General features: G+C 35.3%; 1 protein-coding gene across 3 annotated transcripts; it reads left to right on the forward strand.

The window, feature by feature from the left end:
• Nucleotides 1–270: 270 nt before the first annotated feature.
• LOC106079171 (trafficking protein particle complex subunit 8-like) lies at nt 271–23747 on the forward strand. 3 transcript variants are annotated; one of them, XM_056034536.1, is made up of 25 exons: nt 271–558; nt 3885–4085; nt 4589–4678; nt 4811–4985; nt 6274–6439; nt 8399–8528; nt 9577–9708; nt 9833–10017; nt 10427–10533; nt 10907–11057; nt 11146–11249; nt 11756–11861; nt 12737–12868; nt 13205–13276; nt 13831–13983; nt 14540–14660; nt 15395–15577; nt 16726–16874; nt 17363–17437; nt 18035–18328; nt 20573–20982; nt 21250–21403; nt 21513–21615; nt 21707–21775; nt 22318–23747. In XM_056034536.1, the coding sequence occupies exons 1-25, from the start codon at nt 402–404 to the stop codon at nt 23154–23156; spliced, it is 4458 nt and encodes a 1485-aa protein (XP_055890511.1). In that variant the 5' UTR covers nt 271–401; the 3' UTR covers nt 23157–23747. The 3 variants fall into 3 exon arrangements, with proteins under 3 accessions (XP_055890511.1, XP_055890512.1, XP_055890513.1); XM_056034537.1 differs by having other exon boundaries at nt 15398–15577; XM_056034538.1 differs by lacking the exon at nt 9577–9708.
• Nucleotides 23748–23846: the final 99 nt, after the last annotated feature.

Genomic DNA, 23846 nt, shown 5'->3' on the forward strand with positions numbered 1-23846 from the left:
TCTATAGATCTACTACTGTTTTTGTATTTCAAATTGAAAGGAAGTCTACAGACTACAGCATGGATTTAGAGTTTGACCTAGATATAAATTCTAGATCTAGACCTTGCTATAATATTTCAAAACACGAAATTTCCTAGTGCACTCTAAAATGGTCACACTCCATAAACTTCTGCCTCCTGGCTTGGTTAAGTTGGAGAGGTTAAGGGTTGTTTAAGGTCAAACGGTTATAGGTGATAACCTCTGACCCTCATATTTATCTATCTTTCTAAACGTAATATTCCGGAAGTGGCGGAGTCAGTCAAAATGGCGCATGACAGTGAATTGGATACAACACAAGAAATGGTAAACTAATGTTATCAAATATAACCCCATCGTCTTGTGTCCTCAAGATAACCTGAGCCATGTCACAGTGTAAAGAAAGTGCAAGTGAATTCATTCAGAATACATTTAGCCCACACATAGCTGTGCTTTGCAGTGCTGATGCACAGTTGTTATGCCAGAAAAATAATTTGACTTTTGTGCAGCTTATCCAACCATTTTGTCGATTATCCAGTGAAGGTAAGTAATAAAGTTACTGAGAATATCGCTAGTCTATTTTCAATTGTCTATACTGTCTATAGTATACAATACTTATTATTTGAGACCATACATTATGTTATCATGCTCAATAAGAATCTGTCAACTTAACTTTTAATGTTCATATGCTAAATAGATCTAGATTCTAGATTAATAGTAAGTAAAAGTAAAACTAAGTAAATAAAAGAAATAAACATAAAAAAAGGGAAGGTTAACAGCTGACCTGTGGCTGCACTCACAGTACTGTACTAGATTTAGATCTAGATCTGCTTGTATGTACTAATGACTAATGTGATGGGTAATGTAGTCAGTAGTGTAGTGTACTACTAGATCTAGATACTAGTGTACAGATTGTGGACTATTTAGATTTATTTCAAGTACATATTAACTGATCATTACTCAATTACTGATGAGTAGAATAATAGTTAATTATAATTATAGAATAATAGTACTAACAGTAGTACTAGTAACAGATTAGAGATAGCTTGATTTTTAGAGATCTGATAATGATATTCCTAATCACTAGCAATGACATGATTTGCCACAATTTATAATTTTATCTTACAAAACATTTATGTCTATTAATTGAGCCTACCCAGACCCCACCTCTTCAGTAAAAAAAGGTTGCAAATTATACCTTATATCCCCCTAAATAAAAAAACATCATCTTTTTCAACATGTTATATATATCAATTTTAATGCCCAAGACCAGTAGAATTAAAAAAAAAATCATTAACATCAGATAAGTCACAAGTATTTAACATAAAAAATGAGGTCAAACACACTTACCCTAATATTGAAAAATCCATCACTCACAGAAGATATATTCTATTAATCCATGAATTTCACAAATCCACAAAAACAGAAAAATGAGTCACAAAGAAAAGTATACTTATAGAAGATTTAAAAAAAAACAGCTTATTATTAATATTTTCAAATAAATAAGCCCCTCACCCGCCACCGTCCCAGTTAAAAATTACATTTTTCTTTATCATCATGTTATTTTTTATATAATATTACATTTTTGATGATAGATGTGATCTAAATTAGGATATTATTTATCAAAATACTTATTAAATGAATATCAACTATATTTAGATCTGATCTACTAAATCTAGGAGTGGTATTACTATTACATAATCCTATTGTCAAGCTAGATTACATTAAATTTATATGCATTGAATATCAGAAAGTGAGCCTTTGCTAAATTTAGAATCTAGATCTAGATCTTACAATTGTAGACTAGAATAGATGTAGACTATACCTTGTGAATGTTAATCTTTGTATATTTTAAAAATTGTATATATTTATTATTTTTATGGCACGATTAGGAATTATAATAAATTAATATTAAAGCAGAATAATTACTTACGAAATTGATATTTTCAACTGAATAATGTATAGAAACTACAGTCTATAATTACCTTTGATAAAAATTACATCTAGATCTAGATTACTAGATCAAGACATAGCTAAATGTGGTCCGCGCACATATAAGCATTGACAACATTTCTAAACTAAAAAACTATAGAATAAAGTTGGACAATAAAGCTTTTAAAAGAACTATTTTAATATTAAAGACCTATTGGAATCAAATGGTTCTATATTAGAACTGTTGAAAATGCACGTTGTATAGATGCTCTCACATTGAAATTTCCTGGGAGAATGAACAAAAAATAAATAAATCGGATTCAAATGACCTTGATTCTCTGAGACGGACATCCGGGCAGGCACTTTTGCTAAAAGGAAAAAAAAAAAACAACAGTACTTTAAAACCCCCAAATTATCTAAAACATGTTTAAGGGCCTAAAAAACGTGTTTTTATATTGAAATTGGAAGTATTTTATTTTTTGGGGAATATTCTTTTCTAGCCTTGTGTTAGGACGGACAAATTAGGTCACAACTCAAGGTAATTTTTTAAATTTTATTTAAGACAAGGTAAATGTTTTTTCATTTTCTTGTGTAACAATATTTACAACATTCATTTTTAAGCATAAATATGCTAAATTTACATATAATAATATAAAAAAATATGTTTCTTACCTTTTCAAAGAAGAACACAAAGAAGTTAAAATTGAATTATGTTCCTCTGAATTTCTATACTTTGTAATACTGTCAAATGCACAAACTCATAATAAAAATGAATTTAAAACATTTATTGATATGACAGCTTACACAAACATTGCTCTATCTAAAACAACAAACAAATACATGACAGGTAGTAGCTTTACAGAAAAAATGAATGTTGAACTTCAAAATTGCATTTTTAGTTACAAATCTGTTTTCCGCCTTACATACATGGCAATAGGAGTAATTAGTAATTATGATTAAAATGTCTAAAAGGAATATAAGTTTGTAAGATGGGGCATCTTTATCTTTTTTATAATTTGTATAGTTTAGGCTCTAGCTATATCAAATTGATTGTTAGTAGCCTTATAACTTAGGTTCATTTGTATTAAAAAGTTCCACTTTACTGGTCCCACTTAGAAGGGAAAAAAAATGTACCTCCTTCAGATCTGAACTTAGCATTTTGTGACTTTAGGCAATCTTTTCCTTTTGCTACATGTATTTCATCTGATTAAAGAAGTCAATCCTAGATACACATTTGCACTCACATGTTAGGCATATTTGTAATCACCAGATGCTGCAGCCTTCTTCTTTCTTCTGGTGTATACAACATCTACCATCCCGGACCCCTACTTAAAGATTGCCCATCTTAGTGGATCTGTCCAGTACATATATATTGACCCTATGGCATTCTGAATATTTTCAAACCATGACATCCTACTCTTTATAGGACCTCCTATTGCCACCTAATTTTAAGAATCTCCCTTAAGCATTGGAGGTATTCAGCTTTTTTTTTTCTTCTGCCAGGAATAGGTGCACCGTGTTTCACTATATATAATATAGCAGAGTGCTTAATACACAGGTCCTGTAGACTAGGGTTTTGTCTTGAAAGTCAGCAAAGCATTGTACCAAACTTTTTTTCTGCAACCATTGCCTTTTTGATAGAAGCTATCTTGTTAATGTCTAGATCTATAACCAGTAGCACATTATTGTAGTTGATGAAGCCAAGGTAATAGAAATGGTAAAATAATGGGGTAATATATAATATTATATAATATAATACTATTTCAAAGGCTGGTTTGAATGTAACATAGCTATAATTTTGTAATGCTTAAGAAACTTCAAAAGAAAATTTTATTAATAAATTTAAGTCTATAAAAAATAAAAATACTAGCATCAAGTACTTCTAATACATAAATGTAAAAAAAACAAAAAAACAAACAAATCCTTTTTTGTCATAGTTCACATCAGAGATGCCAACAATGGAACTCATTCCATTCACAATCTACGCATTAGTGCCTGTGACATGGCTGCCCAGCCTCTTCAACAAAATGTCATTAAAAAGCAGCTGAATGATGCTGTTGCGTCTACGTATGGTCTCACACAGGAACCTGGTGCTAATGACAGAATTTCTATTGGAAATTATGACCTTCAGTTGAACTGTGAGTAGCTTGATTCTTAATTAGGCTCCCTTTACAATTTTTCTTAGTTAGTGAAGTTATAATTTAATAGTTACTTTAAATATAATTACATTACATTGTATTCTCTACTGCTTTTAACTACGTTGTTGGAATGATGCAAAAATTGATAAGAAATATTCAGCAGTTATTGTTATTTTGTGTATTAATATAAATCTCTATAAATGAATGTTTTTACATAACCAAAAAAAAAAGATTCAGATGACTGTGTGTAGTCACTCAATCAAGTCTTTTATAGAATTATTTTTTTTTTTAATTGAAAAAGAGTCCTTGCAATTACAACACATTTTCAGTAAGGATCAATAAAAAGCAGTCTTAGTCATAATTGCCTTGTATGGAAACAAATGAATTTTATTTTAGCTTATCTGTCCCATGGTTTGCAAGGTTAAAAGGGGATTTTTTTTTTTTACAGTCATTCCAAGATATTGACATAATTTTACTTTTGTTTAATTGTCATTGTTTTTTAGCATCAAGTCCTTGGTTTGAGAACTGGAGAGATGTGTACTTTCAAGTGTTACCTCCATCAGACCATGAGTATCTCAACCACTGTCTCTCATGTATCCTTGTACACATGTGACAACCACACAATGTGGCCAGAGTAGATAAGCGATAAGTTAAAAAAACAACAAATATTGTACTATAGCTCAGCTTTTAACTTACAAAAACATTTTTCCTTAAACCAACGCCAGGCATATTTGTTGTTGCTTCTAGCAACGGGGATCCACTGAGCACATTCACGTCACTAGCCAACCAGCAGGTCACTCAGCAGCAGCAGTATCCGAATAAACTTCCGCGCTGGTTCTGCCAGGGTATACTGCACTACTATGTCTTACTTCACGACGTTGTTGATGGGGAGCAATCCAGGTAGTACTAACATCTCCACAAGTACCTATACATAATGTTCATTCTGTTTTCTATAACTGACATGTTTTGTTAGGTATGATGCGAATTGTAAGACATGTTTCCTTGAGGATAATAAATCATATCAGTGTATGTGACAGTGGCAATTATGAATTAGGTGTCTATCTTAACTGTGCATATAAATCACGAGAGCATGTTAGGTTAAAATGGAAATAAATTTTAGATTACTTGGTGTTAGGAACATAGAAACCAATTATAATAAAAATAATTGATGCCAAGGGGTGTTTCCATGAACATAAGTGTTTTTTTTATAATAGAACAATGAAAATAATAATACAATTAGTATGATAAAGAAAATGAAAATCAATTCTATAGGTTAATCACCAATAGCTAACAGTATTTAACAAAAAATACACATGACTATATTGACATTACAAAAACTTGTCTTTTATGGCGAAGTAACTCAGTAGTCTTCCATCAATATAAAGGTACACAACTATCAACTCATCAGCTGCTTCTCGTGCGTGTAGTTCAATTCTTGGATCATACAAAGTTACTGCATCTTCTCACACGATAACACACAGTCACTGGCCCCTATAACAGTAACATTGTTACAAATTGATATAGTCTAATTCTAACAAACTAATCAACATCCTCTAGAAAATGTAGCATAAACCAAGCTCTAATAAGAAAAAATACAATTAACTTACCCACTAAAAGTGGATAGATGATGACAATGGTTATTAACAACAGAATTAACATCTGACATTAGGCCAACAGTATTTAATTCAACAACATGGCTTCTTGCTACAAGTTACAGGTCTACTTGCCCTTTATTTACAAACTACACACTGGTTATACTCACTTATCAAAATATTGAGGAGTCATTCACATATTGATTTTTTTATGATATATATATAATAAAACTTTATTATGTGATATTTGATGGGAGCAGGTTTTATCAATATTTTGTGATAACTGGAACTTAAAACCTAACATCTTTAAACAGTACATTTTACTCTGTGCCTGGGGAAAAAAAAGTTCTGTCTTCAAGATTTAGAAGGCAGTTACATTAATAAGTATTTGTATGAAGTCTAAATTATTTGCAACTGTTGTGAATTTAATGTGGGTTTTGTATTTCGTAAAAGTTTTTTTTTGTGATGTACATTCACTGTATATTGATTTAGTTCTTTAGTAACCTTTAAAAAGCTTCTTGACAGCAGCTATGCATTGTGGATATTTTAAGTTTATTAATATAAATGCATGTTGTTGTTTTTTTAATGTCTTACAGAGCAGAAGCAATCTACCAAAGCATGAAGGCAACATTTGGGGTGCACATCTGTCACCTGTTGCAGATCAATTCCAGATCCAAAAACACATTGGACTCTATGAGGACTGGAGCACCATTACAGCCAGACCCTTGGAGTCAATTTCTTACCAAGACTTCCCACTCACTGGTAATCAGCTGAACTATAATTGATATTATGCTGACCTATTTCAACTTTTTTTTTTAAACTCCTTAGTATCCACCTTGTATGAAGAGTTATAGTTTAAAGGCTGAATCAATGAATACTAAGGAGTAAGCTTACAAAGAAATACAATAAAAATAACAGTAGCTTCACTGGTAGCATAAAATATGTATATATATATATTTCATTTGTTATTGTGTTTGGAAGCATTAAACTGATATCTTTATTTATTTATTGTCCTTGTATACTTTTCTCTTACTGACAGCAGAAATATATATATATATAAGAAAAGAGAAGACAATTCAAAAAGATATTTTAGATATATTGTTTCTATTTTATGAAAACAATTTGTCTAAATCAAGTAGTTAACAGCAAAAAATAAATTTCAGGCAATACAAGAAAGTCATTTTAAATTATTTCCACACCTCAAATTTTGTAAATCTTCAGAAGATAATTCACAAACTTTATACACTGCTGCATAATGTCACCTGTACAAATTATCTTCACTGCTACTTTAAAAAAAATAATTTTTTAGACCTTATTTTATATACATATAAGACAGGAATTAAATGTAGATTTGTAATTTTTGATATGCTCTAAACACTTTAAATAGGTTCTGCTGTTTGGTGCGTAGGGATAGGGTTAATCAGAGATTAGTCATAGGCAGCTTCCCAGCTAGTGCCCATAGATTTTTGTTCTTCTGAGATGGTGTTCAATAAAGGCTGCCTTCTTTCTTTGGCTTCCATGTTACGTCACACTTTGGTAAAGATGTTTAGTTTTGTCTATGGACTTGTCCAATGAATCTCGTACAACATTCTGTCACCACTTCACTCTGAGACAAGTGCTCATGTAGGAAAGGATTTCTGTATTGGTGACATCATCTTTTGCATGTTATCACTAGGACCACGTCCTCCAAAACTGCTCTCTTTACCAAGAGGCCCGTATAAGACATTGGCCCCAAATCACCCCAATAGAAAGAAAACTATATGGAGAGCTCCCTGATTTAGAAACCACTTCGCAGTTCATCTCATGTATTGGTCTAGTCGTATGAACACTCCAACATAACAATGAGAACGATGAAGAAGAAGAACTAGGAAATTTTCTCAGCCATCACCATGTTTAGCCTCTTTTTCTTTTTTATGCTTTCGTGTCAATGGCGTAGCAGGCCGTTGGGACAATGATTGCATTGGGATATGGCTTTTAGTCACCAAGTTAACTTATTTTTTGCCCCAATAGGCTGTAGTGTTTGATGGACGGCTCCTGCTTTTCTTTTTAGACATGCAACATCATGACATGCATTGTGATAACATTGTCTAAACAGGTGAAAAGTTCTCTTTCATCAAGCTCTGTATGCCTAACATTGACAAGATTGCTAGTTGACCCTTAGCCAATACTTATTAGTTGTCCTGTAGCCAATACTTGCTAGTTGACCCATAGCCAATACTTGCTAGTTGACCTGTAGCCAATACTTTCTACTTGACCGTAGCCAATACTTGTTAGTTGACTCATAGCCAATACTTGCTAGTTGACCCGTAGTGACCAGTTGTCAATATTTGCTAGTTGACCCATAGTGATCTGTTGTCAATACTTGCTAGTTGACCTGTAGCCAATGCTTGCTAGTTGACCCATGGCCAATACTTGCTAGTTGTCCCCAAGCCAATACTTGCTAGTTGACCTGTAGCCAATATGTTAAACTTCGATTTTATCAATATTTATCTGGAGGTTGATGTTTGCCTGATACTGTAATGGCAATGCATGCTGGCTTAATGGTAAAGGGCTTGGCTTCCAAACCAAAGGGTTCCTGGTTGAAATCCTGGGAAACTTTTACTTTTTATGACTGTTAAGTCCTGCAAGATAATAAAATAAGACAAGATGGATCAATTATCTTGAAGCTCCATTGGAATAAAAATTGCTTTGTTGACTTATCTGTAATGGTTCATTTCTCAGGAAAATATGGACTATGACCATCTGGATGAGTCCCCAGTCTTCCCATCCCATCTCTCTGAGGGCAACCCAGACAATGGTTCAAACAATGGTCTGACTGATTCCTTCTATGACAACAACATGGAAGAGTCTGGTGGGTAATTACTTTAGCCAAGTCTCACATCACACACTGACAACTATTTGAACAAGTACAGCTTTGGTTTTTATTTGTTGTTATTGTGTTGTTAGAGAAAATAATAGTTTAGATGAAAATTATAACCAAAATACATTTCCATTAATTTTTATTTTGTTATATAAAATAATAGTTTAAATGAAACATGTTATCAAACTACATTTGCATTAATTTTCCTGGCCACTAATATTGCTTGGAGATTTGGAGCTTTTTATTTGTGTGCACATTCTTGCTTTGTTTGGTTTACTTGCTTTGTAACTGAGGAAATTAAGGTCGCTAGCTTCATAGGAAAACTGAAAACTGCATTACATGCTTAGAGTAAGACATTCTGTCATTTTCAGCATTCTTGTTCCATAAGTGACAATTTTGTCATTAGTCTGAAAAAATAACATAAATTATGTGATTGAAATATACTACATAGTGTAGCTAAGACTGTGACTAATTTATTTAAATAAGTTGTTAAATTTTTCAAACTACTGAACTTTAATTTCCCAACACCTAGTTTATTTGTTGACATTAAATTTCAAACATCTAGTTCATTTGTTCACATTACAATTTCAAACATCTAGTTCATTTGTTGACATTAAATTTGAAACATTGGTTCATTTGTTGACATTAAATTTCAAACTTCTAGTTCATTTGTTGACATTACATTTTAAACATCTAGTTCATTTGTTGACATTACAATTTCAAACATCTAGTTCATTTGTTGACATTACAATTTCAAACATCTAGTTCATTTGTTGACATTACAATTTCAAACATCTAGTTCATTTGTTGACTTTAAATTTGAAACATTGGTTCATTTGTTGACATTAAATTTCAAACATCTAATTCATTTGTTGACATTAAATTTCAAACATCTAGTTCATTTTGTTGACATTAAATTTCAAACATCTAGTTCATTTTGTTGACATTAAATTTCAGTAGTTGTTTTGTTTTGTTTCGTTATCCTTCAAGAATTACTGCGAAAGTTTTTTAACAAAAGTTTTTGTTGTCCGCTTCTCAGGCTCTTCTGGCATAACATCCTCTTTCTCCTGCGACCCATTTAGTCACCCACTGGCCTCTCCGACAACCCCACCTAGTCGTAACACACCCTCACCTGACAGTGACCCCACAGCTGCAGCCAGTGGTTATCAAGGTTTGTCCCTCATTAAGCTTGAACTATAGTTTTGCAACTTCATTTCATTATTCTTTTGTGCAATAGTTTCATGTCAAAGACGGGCCAACTTTAAGGAAAGTGGTGTTTTTTTTGGGTGTTTCAGGAGATGGACGTCATTCTCTGTACTCTAGTCACTACAAGAATGCAGTTGATCGTCCCCAGAATAGGACACATGGTATGTGCCTTTCTCCGAGTGATCACGATCGCCTGCGTATATTCATGCATGAGTTTGTGGTCAGAGCCCTCATCCCTTGGGCAGAAAGACAGATGAAACTTTTGAATGAGCAGGTTAGATTTTAGAAGATTTTTGTTGTAAAACTTTTCTTTTCTATTTTTGATTAATATTGCTCATTTAATGAAAAGTTGTTTAGAGATTGTACACATTGCATCCAAAAAATGTTCAAGTCAAAGGTAAATAACTTTTATGTCAAACAAAAGTAAATCAAGTATTGATTGCTTAAAAATAAAAAAAATAAAAATGTTAACACTCTTCTGCTCTCAGAACAAGACTTTTTACCCATCATTCCACGCAAACTTTCATGTGAAACATGTTACCCATGAAGTTTAAGTGTACTCTGTGATTCCTGACTAGTTCATGTCACAATATCTAACAAACAATGGTGTGACAATAGGTTCTGATGTTTGAGTCATGAGTGATTGAATTTGCTTCACAATTCACATTTTCTTTTAACTATAGCTGACATCAAGAAAAGGTATTCACAGATCTTTTCTGAGTGCCACCAAGAAATGGTTTGGTACTAAACCTTCTGGAGCGATCCCTGCATCACAGAGTACTACTATTGTGTAAGTACACATAACTTTAGCTGTGTACAGCTATTGTGTAAGTAGACATAACTTTAGCTTTGTACAGCTATTGTGTAAGTAGACATAACTTTAGCTTTGTACAGCTATTGTGTAAGTAGGCATAACTTTAGCTTTGTACAGCTATTGTGTAAGTAGACATAACTTTAGCTTTGTACAGCTATTGTGTAAGTAGACATAACTTTAGCTTTGTACAGCTATTGTGTAAGTAGACATATAAAACTTTTATAGACTAGTCTTAGAAAATTCTGAAATGCTAATAATGGTTGGTTTATTGAAGCACCAGGTCATTGTGTATTTATAACTATTAAATATTTGTATGTAGTTTAAAAGTATATGACTACTTTTTTTGTAGGTACACTAAAGATGCCCCTGAACTACAACTAAGGCGTCTGGCAGATCTTGCATTCTTGTTTCAAATGTATGAGTTTGCTTATAACACTTACCACACTGCCAAGAAAGATTTCAACAATGACCAGGCTTGGTTACACTTTGCTGGCGCTTTGGTAAAACTATTTTTTTTTTGGTAGATGTTTCTAAGTCACAGCTCAAGATAAGTCTCAGTCCATCTAATGTTAATCTTTTACTCTTCAGGAAATGGCTTGCTTATCAATATTTCTTCAGGGCAACCAAAGTCAGAAACAATATCCACATCATTACATGGAGACTGCTATATCTACTTATTTAACCTCATGCAGGTGACACTTTTTTTTTTATTGCAAAGAAGTGTTTAGGCACACAATAGACCTTAAACCACAAAAGGAAAGTTATGTTGAAGCTTTATGTCCTTTATTATTATTTTCATATTTACCTCTAACTCAATAATTACGTAGAGTGACAAAACAAACATACATTTTAAAAAGTGAGGAATCATTTCAGAAATCCAGAAAAATTAGTTTTTTGTTCCATATTTACTTAAATTATTTTTCCAAACCAAACCATTTTTTTTTCCACTTAACTATACTTAGGCTTTTTCTTATTTTTAAAGCCATAACAGGGTTCTTTGTATATTTTTGTTTACAGCATATGTCACTTTTTAAATCTTTGAATTTTATTTTATTGACAGAAATGTACCAGTAATCCTTATTAAAAAAAAATTTTCTTTGTTTACAATCTTAATTACTACAAACATTTTGTTGTACCATGGGATGCAGCTGTACAGCTTTGTTTTTCTAACTAGAAATGGTATTTTCTTTCTCCCCAGAAATCTGCACTATGCCACTAGGGCAACGCTGACCAGTACAGAGTGTCTGAAGAAGCGTGGCATGTACAATGAAGCAGCCACTCAGTTCCTGAAGATGACCAGTGAGGTCTGTGCCAGTAGTTTTGTAATTCTATTTATTCTTGACCTCATGGTTACAAAAGATATGATAATTAATCCATGTCACATTAGAGAATGACTGAGGGAGAGAGGGAGTATTTAAGCCATGTTTGCTGTAGGCTTGTTGGGCTAATCACTTGTTGAGCTGATTGCAAGAATGGAAACTTTTCTTCTAGTAAGCCACGACTGTATGCTATGTTCAACAGTTGGCCACTAAACTAAATGCTCTTAACTTATGGGCTGAAGAGAATTGGATCCATTGTCTATGATTGTAAAGTTTGCTGATATTTGTTAATGAAAGTGTCGCATGACCAGCACAATGACCAACCAACTTGACTTTTCACACTAAAAAATGTCCAACATGGAATCTAGGTGTGACTAAAACATAGAATCTAGGTGTGGGTAAAACATGTGTAAAACATGGAATCAAGGTGTGATTTAAACATTGAATCTAGGTAGACTCGCAGAGGCCCTAAAAATTCCAATTCAAAATTTTAATCTTCACTTAAGACTCCTAGTTTCAGAAGACATGTACTTCATAGTCTGCTATGTTCACTCATAAATATGTGTACCGTTAGTAATATTTTATGTATTTACTGTTTGTGGTTAATTGACTAGAAAGTAGTTAATTAGGGACACAAACTTGAACTAATAATGTTATATGTTAATAATATAGACTTATTTGCATAGTCATGTGAAACACTTTCCCCTTAGAATCAAAAACATTGCTATTATTATTATTATTATTATTAGTCTTATTACAGAATTATTTGTAGCTATTTTTTTATAATAAAAGTGTAAATGAATGTTTTATTTTTGTACTTAAAATAATAATATCCTACTGACATTCTCTGTGTCTCTTAGGACTCTGATTTGACAAGTGCTCTGTTCTTGGAGCAAGCTGCACATTGTTTCTTGGCACTTAAAGTTCCCATGGTGAGGAAATATTCATTCCACATGATACTGGCTGGCCACAGATTTAACAAGGCAGGACAGGTAGGTAACATCAGGATGGTTTACTGGTGCACCCATGTGAAGACTGGAATAAAAACAGCAGTCAGTGTTTGTACAGTCCATTGCCTATTTTCTATTGCTCAGCTATTGCTGTTGTTTCTGGCAATATTCAAAGTATTTTTTTAAAAAGTTGACATTGCAATACAAAGTATAAAACCATTAATTCATCATAAACATTATTATTTGTGTTTTTTTTTTTGCTTCATTATTAAAAAAAAAAATACTTTCACCAAGTATTCTACATATATTGTTGAAATGATACATAGGTGAGTGCTGTACTGTTTAACTATTGATTTCTTTTCTACTACCTATTAACAGAGGAAACATTCCTTGAGATGTTATACTCAAGCCCTACAAGTGTACAAAGCCAAGCATTGGTCCATAGCAGAGGTTTGTCCTTGTGTTTTGTGAATTTTTCTGTAAGGGATAACATTGATGAACTTCCAAGACTCTTGGAACTCTAGACCTATGAAAGCTTGCCTCCATCAGCCTGTCTGAACAAACTTCTGTCTGGGAAAGATCCAAGCAGATGTAAATTATTGCATTCCTATTTCCAAGGCTCACATCCCAAGAACCTCAGATTACAAGTGAGGCCAAAAGCCGAGCACACTGGGAAAACTCCACCATATTACTTCTCTGTACCACCCCTAAATAGTTCCTAGTTCCTAGTATATTAAATAATAATTTAAAAAAAAGGTGTTGCATGTGTGTGTCACAAGTCAGAAGTGAAGGAGAAGGCGTATGGATAAGTACACTCATTCATGCCTGTTTTAATTCATTCTTTTGTGTCTCATTATAATCTCTAATATAATCACACAAATGTTGCCCAACTTCTAACAGACTAGAAACTAGAATTGTTCTTGAAATGTTGTTTTAATATGGAAGTTAATGAAATAATATGTGACTAGGTTCTTGACTTTTGTTTATTTAATTCCATCTTCCAGGATCACATTCATTTCACCATTGGCAGACAGTCCTTCAACCTCAAGCAACTGGAGAGTGCAGCAGCAGCATTTAAGCACCTCCTGACAGCGGAGAGCAAGCAGCCAACTTCCCAGCAAGCTGCTTTTCTCAGGGAATATCTTTTTGTCTATAAGGTAAGTCTTCATTCTGTGTCTGGCCAAGAACATAAGAGAAACATTTGAATGAAGCTTTAAGTAAACATTGAACAATAAAAAAAGGGGGCATTCTGGTCAAACTGTAAATTTTAAAGCCATAAAAATTTCTTATCACCTTGCGGAAATCCTAATATCTCAATGTCAACATTTTCATTGTAACAAAGCATGCTTTAGAAAAATTACTGAGAACTATGAGGAAAAAAAAACTTATTTAAAAAAAAAAAAGATGACAAGATTTCATTTTTAATTTTTTTATTTTTAACTTCAAAAGATTAAGAACAAAATTACTATTGATTTTATTTTAAATTTTTGCCACTTTTTAAAAGTTTTCCTATCACACTTATGCTTGATTTTAATCAGTAGTTGAAATTTCTAGATAGAAATCATGTAGTTACATATCTTAGCTACTTAATCATATGTTTGTTTTTTTTAAACCTTCTGTGCCCACAATTTGTAAAGACTTTGAACTCAACAAGACAGATTCAGTCTTAGCATTGTGTAGTTCATGGTTAACATAGAATGTTCATGTTCCTAGCAATTACTGACTCAAGAAGAGAGAGACAGCAGTACCTACGGCCACCTTCCAGAGCTGCCACTTCCCCTAGTGGACAGCAATGCTACAAAAGTTCTTCTAGCTGCATCCCATAAAGAAAATGGTAACTCACTTCTGAAGTTTATGTCTTGTAATAAAATATGACATATTTTTTTTTAAGGAACTAAAAGAATTTTATAACATTTTTGTTCTGGTCCTTTGATATTGAAAACGGTCCAGAAGCTGATATCTCTAACTTGATGTAGTTTTTTTTATTTCTCACCCTAACCTTGTGATGGGATTTTATTTTCATGGTCTGAAAAGTGCTGTTTATTTAGTGTATCACTTCTACCACCAGGATTGTCCTTATAGACTGTCTTATTTCAAGGATATTTAAAAAAAATGAAATGTCATTTTTATTTAGTGTTTTATATAAAAGGGCGGAGGTGCTGTGGCTTAGCAGTAAAGCTTTTTGCTTCTGAACCTGGGTCTCGGGTTAGAATCCTGGTGAAGACTGGGATTTTTAATTCTGGGATCTTTGGGCACCTCTGAGTCCACCCCGGTCTAATGGGTACTTGATATTAGTTGGGGAAAACTAAAGGCAATTGGTTGTTGTGCTGGCCGCATGACACCCTCGTTAACCGTATGCCATAGAAACAGATGACCTTTACATCATCTGCCCTATAGATCACAAGGTCTGAAAGGGAAACTATATAAGAGGGCATAGAAAAATATGCTACTTATTCACTCACCAGCTTCCCCCTCCGCCCCTTCTTTAGGCTATGGCTTAATCATATTTATACAGAATTTTATATATTTCAGTTCTTTTTTTTTATAGTATACTTATTTTGCTTTCAGAAGAAGGCAGCAGAAAAAGTCTGGCCACAGGAATGTGGTTTGACAGTGACGGTGAAGATCCCCAGAAGTGGGAGATGCTGGAGCAGAAGTTGATCCAAGCCTCAGGCAAGTCCCTGAAGCCCAGTGCTCAGCTATTTACAAACAGATCAGATAACAGATTGAGTCCCATAGCATTTGTTGGAGGTGAGTGTTGAGGAATCATAGCCACCAATTGTTCTAGATACATTTATGTTTGTACCAATGAAATGTAAAGCGAAAATAGCAACATGCCTAAGAAGACATATATCTTGTACATCAAATAAAATCACAATATAGTTTGTAGGCAGCAACATTGTAAGGTTTTATTATTTTAGACACAATGGTCAGTAAAGATGTCATTTTATGGACAGTTAACTTGTCAATTTATGACATAGACAGTGTAGACTGTTAAGTTTTGACTTTACATACAGATTGTCTGTAAAATTTTGACTTAATAAATAGACAGCATAGTAAAGATTTGACTTAATAGCATAGCCAGTAAAGATTGGACTTAATAGGCTGCGTAGTCAGTTAAGATTTGTCTTAATAGGCTGCATAGTCAGTTAAGATTTGTGTTAATAGGCTGCATAGTCAGTTAAGATTTGTCTTAATAGGCTGCATAGTCAGTAAAGATTTGTCTTAATAGGCTGCATAGTCAGTTAAGATTTGTCTTAATAGGCTGCATAGTCAGTAAAGATTGGACTTAATAGGCTGCGTAGTCAGTTAAGATTTGTCTTAATAGGCTGCATAGTCAGTAAAGATTGGACTTAATAGGCTGCGTAGTCAGTTAAGATTTGTGTTAATAGGCTGCATAGTCTGTTAAGATTTGTCTTAATATGCTGCGTAGTCAGTTAAGATTAGTCTTAATAGGCTGCGTAGTCAGTTAAGATTTGTCTTAATAGGCTGCGTAGTCAGTTAAGATTTGTCTTAATAGGCTGCGTAGTCAGTTAAGATTTGTCTTAATAGGCTGCGTAGTCAGTTAAGATTTGTCTTAATAGGCTGCGTAGTCAGTTAAGATTTGTCTTAATAGGCTATGTAGTCAGTTAAGATTTGTCTTAATAGGCTGCGTAGTCAGTTAAGATTTGTCTTAATAGGCTGCGTAGTCAGTTAAGATTTGTCTTAATAGACAACATAGTTAAATTTCGATGCTTAAGTCAGTGTAGTCAGTAAGATTGTGACTTAAGAGACCACATTTGTCAAGTCTTACACATTCTGTATTGTTACTTAATCTGCAGATTTGTAAAGCTTTGCTCCTCCAAGTTCCATGCTCCCACATCACATGTCCTGTAATATTCTAGTTGTCTTTCTTTCAGAATGCATTGCCATTGAACTTCAGGTTGAGAACCCTCTACAGGTCATGTTGGTCTTGTCTGATGTTTCACTACTCTGGACATTTGTTCCCGCTCTGCAAGGACCTGATCCACCGCAGGTCATTTCCAATGAGGTCACATCTGGGGTTAAGGTCAGTTAAGTTTCTTAAAGAAAATAATTGTTTACTACACTAAGAAGAAATGTTTTATTGATAGGTTTTGTGGGAAGTGGAGTCAAGGGGCCAAGTACGCTTGACCTTGGCTTGGCTTGGCTACCTATGAAGGGGGCTTGAGGCTAGACACCCGACTCGAGCAGAGTTGTGTTTACTGAGCGCCCAAAAGGCAGCATGGAAAAACCTTCTCCCAGTCACTCCCAGATACCCTTTCCTCCCCACTGGTCCACAAATGAGATTGGACCATAGCGCCTTGAGCATGCTATAAGCATGAAAGTATCACTATATAAAATCTATAATTGTTATTATTGATAAGTTTTCAGTGATGGCATTTTTGAATATTTCTACATTAAAGGGCTATTATTAAAGTTTGTTTAATGTTTGATTTGTGATATTATAAAATTGGATGTACATTTCCTTTTCAAATAGACAATTAACAACTTTTCATTTCTTCTCACTACATGTAGAATAACCTGGCAGATGAAATTATCCAGACGTCTGTTATTAAAGAAGTCATTGTGCAGGGGATTCAAAGTGAATATGTACGTAGTTGTTTTTTTTTAATCATAAGTATAAGGAATTAACTTTCTCATTTTTGAATGTTGTTTTTACTATTTTAAAACACTAACTCTATTTAGGGCTCTTAGTCAAGATGAAGCCTTTGTTAACATAGCCAGGTCTTTTGATGAGATTGCTTTATTATTTGGTTGAACTCAAGTTATGTCATCCCTTATAGCCAGGTCCATTGAGATAGCTTTATAGCTATATGTCAACCCTTCATTGTGTTCTTCTTGAAAGCATGATACTATTAAATAGACTTCATGTTAACTAAAGTCAAATCAAAAGCTTTCATAATATCCTGATTTTTTATTCTTGTAATCCATCCTGGCAACTGGTGATTAAAAAAAAGCCCATAAATAATAATAAGATATATGAAATAAACTTTGAATCAAACACACATATTTGCTTACATTTTCTTAGGTCATTTTACATTAAAACACTAATGTAATATTAAGCTTATTAATGTCTTGAACTGGTTGAATTACTATTAAGACTATGCTAATTAGGTTAGATTTTTATTTTAAGAACAGAATAGGCCAGATATTAATATTGTCTATCTGTTGTTTGTTGTTGACTAGATTCAACTAACTCTGACACCCAGACAACCAGGCCAGCTCAGGATTGTTGGTTTGGCTTACAATCTGGGTACCAGCTCCATGGCCCAGAATTCATCACTGCAGCAAGATGCCAGCCAGGGAGCTGCTAACCAGCACAAGCCCAGCTACGTCAGCAGCGTTGTTGTCAGAGGAAAGCAGAAACTTGAGCCCCAGGGTCAAAGGTTGAATGGCACCAAAGAGGAACGCACACAGAAATTGTATGGGCCAGACAGACGATTGGATCTGGTTGTTCAGGAAGAAATGCCTAGTTTAGAAGTAATTCAACTCCCTCCTTGTTTGAGTCCACCTTGCTTTCTCATTTAGTTACAAAATTAATACCTTGAATATTATGTTCATCTCTGCCTGTGGTCCCGTCTGGGGCATAGGTCACCAATCAGCTTCCTCCAGGCATCTCGGTTCTGGGCGAGTCCCTCCAACTGTCCCCACGTCTTACCCATCTGCTTGGCATCTGCTTCCAGATCGCTGCGCCATGTATTCTTGGGCCGTCCCCTCTTACTCTTTCCTTGGGGGTTTCAGGTTAGGGCTTGCCTTGTTATATTGAATGCAGGCTTTCGAAGGTTGTGACCTATCCATCTCCAGCATCTCTGAAGGATATCTACTTCAACGGGCTGCTGTTTTGTTCTTTGCCACAGTTTGTCATTTGAGATCTTTTCTGGCCAGCGGATCATAAGAATCTTCCTCAGGCAGGAATTGATGAATACCTGAATTTTTTTTAATGGTGGTGAAGGTGGTTCTTCAGGTCTCAGCTCCATAAAGTAGTATTGGCTTAACAATGGTGTTAAAGAGCCTAATCTTGGTGGTAGTGCTTATTTCCCTAGATGATGGAAGGCTGCTTGAGCTTTACCAATGCATGTTCTGACATCTGCATCTGTTCTTCCATGGTGGTCTAGGATACTGCCGAGATAGGTGAAGCTCTCCACCTCTTCCAGCGCCTCACCTTGGACTGCATTGGGTGTATTGTTGGAGGCCTTGAGCTTGAACACCTTGCTCTTCCCTCTGGTTATGGTAAGACCCATTCTAGCTGAATTGTCCGCAACGGCGCCTATCTTTTCCTGCATCTGCTGCTGTGTGTGAGAAAGAAGAGCCAAGTCATCTGCAAAGGTCGTCAAGCTGTTTCCACAGTGTCCACTGTATACCATTCCGCTTCTGGTCTGTTGCTGTCTTCAAGACCCAATCTATGGCTAGTAGAAACAAGAAGGGAGAGAGTAAACAACCTTGTCTCACTCCTGTTTGGACTTCAAATGCCTCTGTCAGTTGTCTGCCATGCACTGCAAGTCATCCCCTCATAGGACTTCTTGATGATATTTGTAATTTTTTCATGCACCCCATAGTGTCTCAAAAGTCTCCAGAGGGTCTGTCTGTCCACACTGTCAAACACCTTCTCATAGTCTATAAAACTGATGTAGAGAAGGGGAGTTCCATTCCATGGACTGTTTCAAAATTATGCGTAGTGTCGCTATCTGATCTGTGCATGATCTCTTCTTTTGAAAGCCAGCTTGTTGGTCACGGAGATGTGGATCTACAGCATCTTTCATTCGGTTTAACAGGATGCGGTTAAACACTTTGCCTGGAATGGACAGTAGTTATATCCCTCGATAGTTGGAGTAGGAACTAAGATCGTCTTTCTTTGGTAGCCCTCCTTCCACTCTGTAGGCACTTCTTCTTTTTCCCATATCTTGCAGAAGAGAGGGTGAAGTAACTTCACACTGGTATAAATGTCTGTCTTTGAATGGGATGCTGTCAAGTCCTGCAGATTTACCATTCTTCAATTGCTTGATTGCGCTGCAAATTTCTTCCTTGGTGGGTGCACTGCGTTTGATGGATAGGTCTCTTGTAGCTGTCGGTGTCTCTGGTGGGTTTGCAGGAGTAGGTCTGCTAAGAAGCTCCTGGAAATGCTCAATCCATCTTTTCTTTTATCCTTCTTCATCTGTTATCACGTCACCATTATATATTATGTTATTATTCATTATAATCCTCATTTATAGAAGACTTAAAATATCCTTTACTCTTCTGCCAAAAAATGTATGCAACATTTAAAAAAAAATGTTGTTTTGGGGAGAAAAAAAAAGTTAAGAATAGAGAAATGAGTAAACCAATGAGATGACTGTTTGATTTCTTCATCATTAGCATTTGTACAAATGTTTTGCAACATTTAAATAAGGAGCTTTTGGGCAAAGTATTTTTAATGATAGAGTTAACAGGAGTGTTGTAACAGAGTGGTAAAGCATTTGGCTTCTGAACTGAAGGGTCTAGATTTAAAATTCCGGTGAAGACTGGGATTGGAGTTAGGAATCTTAGGATAGCCCCTGAGTTCACCGACTTACGTTGTTGATCATTGTGTTGTCCGCATGATACCCTCTTCAACAATTGCCCATAGAAATAGATTAGCTTTACATTATCTGCCCTCATAGCTCAAAAGGGGCGCTTTCACCACAATAAGTCAACAAATAAGATGACAGATATCAACATAGTTGTGACTTTATGACCTACACTTTTCAGGTTGTCTTCTGTGATTTCCCTGAGCACCTGCTGTGTGGCGAGGTCCAGTGCATAGAAATCAAGTTTACTAACATTGGCAGAAGCCCACTGACATCCCTCAGGGTCACGTCCACTCATCCGAGGTTCTTCACATTTGGCAGCAGCGCCGAACTGCCCAAGTACCCGTACACCTTTCAGATGCGGGCCTCGCAGTGCAGCTCTATCAGCTCAACGCTGACCAGCACTCTGCCTGGGAAGGATGAATTTCTTTCTTTGCCCGATGTGCTGGACATTCCTATTGTCAATGGGGTTCTGAACCCTGGCGAGTCAGTGTCACTTCCCATGTGGCTGAGAGGGGATGATATAGGTGGCATCCATGAAGTAGATTTTTTGTTTTACTACGAGCCAGTCAAACCCACATCCACTGTCAGGTAAACATGCATTCCCACCATTCCACATTCACACTATGCTGTGCATGTAACAGGAATACTATTTGTTCTTGATATTTGTGTATGTTGTTCATATTTGCATCTATATTGTTATTGTTACAGTAGTTACACTGAGGTTGTCAATTGTAGTCAAACTGAATTTCCATTTGATTGGATCAAGAAAAATTATCTTATCTTATCTTATTTTTTTTGTATTTCAAAGTTTCTTTTTCTAACTGCGATATTATTGATCCCATTTTGACATTATAGGCACAGAGTCATACGACACAGGGCTTCATTGAACACAGTCGAATCATTGAGTGTTAGAGCAACTGTATCTCGTCCCGGAGCTCGGGTGACATCTATCAGGGGTCAGGAACTCAACTCCTGCATATTTGCTTGTGAATTGGAGAACTTGAGTCAGGTCGGTGATTCAGATGAAAACATTCCTTGAATTCCTTAGCAATGAACCTGTTAAGATAGTCCTGTTCTTGTAGATCATAATAAAAAAAAAATAATCCTTCTATCTTTAGGTTCAAGTACAACGTCCTCATGTGCAGGAGTTGCAGATCACTCAAGTTTCATGTGTTAGCCCAAACTGGACATTGGTCAGTCTAGGAGCTAAACACCACTCTGGTAAGTTGAACTGTAATTTGGTTTTTCTTAATTTTTTTTTTTTCTGTTTGTTACAAAATGGAATACAAATCTTTTTAATTTTTTTTTTCAGGTGTGCGTTTAGGCAGTCGAGAAACACTTCAGTTGGTCTTGAAAGGACTAAGGCAAGAACAAGAAGAAGGTATTTTCTTGTTTCATGAAATAGTTACGGCAATCCAGTGATAGATTTTCCATCTTGTTCTTTCCTTATTAGGTTTATTTTAGCTTACATCAGGGAGTTTAAATAGTTTTGAGATCACTTAACATATAACGATGAAAGTTCGTCTGTGAGAACATAGAGATAGATACATATAAGCAAAGAATAGCTCAGGGACACAAATCTTCTACAACTTGACATTCTTTCAAATACTAGGTTTTTTGTTTTAGATTAGGCACATATATAAAGGGAGACAAAATCATTCTTTCAAATATTTTTTTTTTTTTTAGATTAGGCACATATATATAAAGGGAGACAGTAACATTTTTTCAAATACTAGGTTGTTTTTTTTTTTTTAGATTAGGCACATATATATAAAGGGAGACAGTAACATTTTTTCAAATACTAGGTTGTTTTTTTTTTTTTAGATTAGGCACAAATATAAAGGGAGACAATAACATTCTAAACAAATCTTCAGGGATGCTCTTAATTTTTCTCACATAAGCTTTTGTGTTCATTTCGTTTAGGTTGTAAGAACTTAGTCTTCAGTGAAGTTGCTTTTGACAAGGATCAAGTCAATACCTCATGCAGCCCTTGCTCAGATTTCTTTGTCCGCAGCTGGCTTTGTCACCAGGCCATCACAGGGAACACGCCACCCGAGAGAGAGGACTGGTCAGACTGTGCGTTGAAGAAATCAGCAGCAGAATCAACAGCAGCATTGGATGCCGCTATCCTGGTCAAATTGACTCTGGTGTTTTTATGGAAAGCGTATGTGGTTCAAGAAAGTGGCCAGATGAAGATAGTTGTGGGCCAGCACCACGTTCATGTGGATCGGCTAAACACTGTGGCTATTTCCTACCCTATACCTCTGGTCCCCGTCACCAAGCCGATTCTCAAGTTTATCAAAGGTTCCGAGCTGGAAGAGAGCCCGGCACCGAACCCAGAAGTGACCACAAGGCTGGTTTCATATTCATACACGCACCCACACCAGAAAGACCATCCATTTGCAAAAGGTATGTGCGTGGTACCAGTTGGACTGACGGTCCAGAACCACACTGAGAAAGAAGTCCGAGTCATGATAGACACGAGTAAATCCCCAGACAGTCTGAGCTCCTGTATTAATCCAACCGATGTGCTCAGCTCACCTTCCACGCACGCAGTGAGATGGATAGGACTGACCCAGTCCACCTTGACCCTGGGAAAAGGGCAGAGCACCCAGTTGGCTTTGAAGGCTGGGGTGACCCGACCTGGCACTTTCAATCTCAATAACCTATCAGTGTTTGTGACATTTAGTGCTGACCAATCGCAGATGATCTTACAGAAGCATGTGACCCCCAGCATCATCACGCTTGCGGATATTTCATGAGCAACACATAACTGACTAGCAGTGACATTCAAACTAGGCTGTGATCATAGGACTAATTGCGTGACCCAGAGACACTTTTTTAGCTGACTTTTGTTTTAATACCTATAGTGACTATAGTCAATACATCTTTCCATTGTAGGGAAGATTGTGTGTTACATGGCAAGGTTTTGAAATTATTATTATTTTTGTGGCAAAAATTGACCAATAGTTTTGAATAACTTAAAAAACAAAAAAAAAAGCCAATAAACAATTCAAGTTTATAGTGAGTGTATTGGTGTGAGTGTGTTGTTGGGAGTGTGTTCATGTGTGTGTGTGTGTGTTGATAGTCTTGATCACGACTTCATTCAGTGTGTGTGTATAGTGATTTAAAATGTGCCAAGTTTTTTTTGTGAAACTAGAGCCAATTATGTTGAAGTTGGATTTGTTTGTTTCTTCTGTAGACACAGACACCTAAAGATTTGTTTCTACATGCTATGTATAGTTCCATTTTATATGGTTCAAGTATGGATATTAATTTCAAAGATAAAGGATGATTGCAGTATTTCATGCGACCAAGCCAACCCAGTTGCGACCTGTATATTTTACCACATCTGATGCAGACAAAGTCGTTGTCCCCCTGGGGGGGTCTATTCAAATGTTCTTATCTGCTCCTGTCTTCAGCAAGGGCTTTTTTTTTTTAGGTCTCAAATG

This window comes from Biomphalaria glabrata, chromosome 7 (genome assembly GCF_947242115.1).
Source record: "Biomphalaria glabrata chromosome 7, xgBioGlab47.1, whole genome shotgun sequence".
In the NCBI taxonomy this organism is placed as follows: Eukaryota; Metazoa; Mollusca; class Gastropoda; family Planorbidae; genus Biomphalaria; species Biomphalaria glabrata.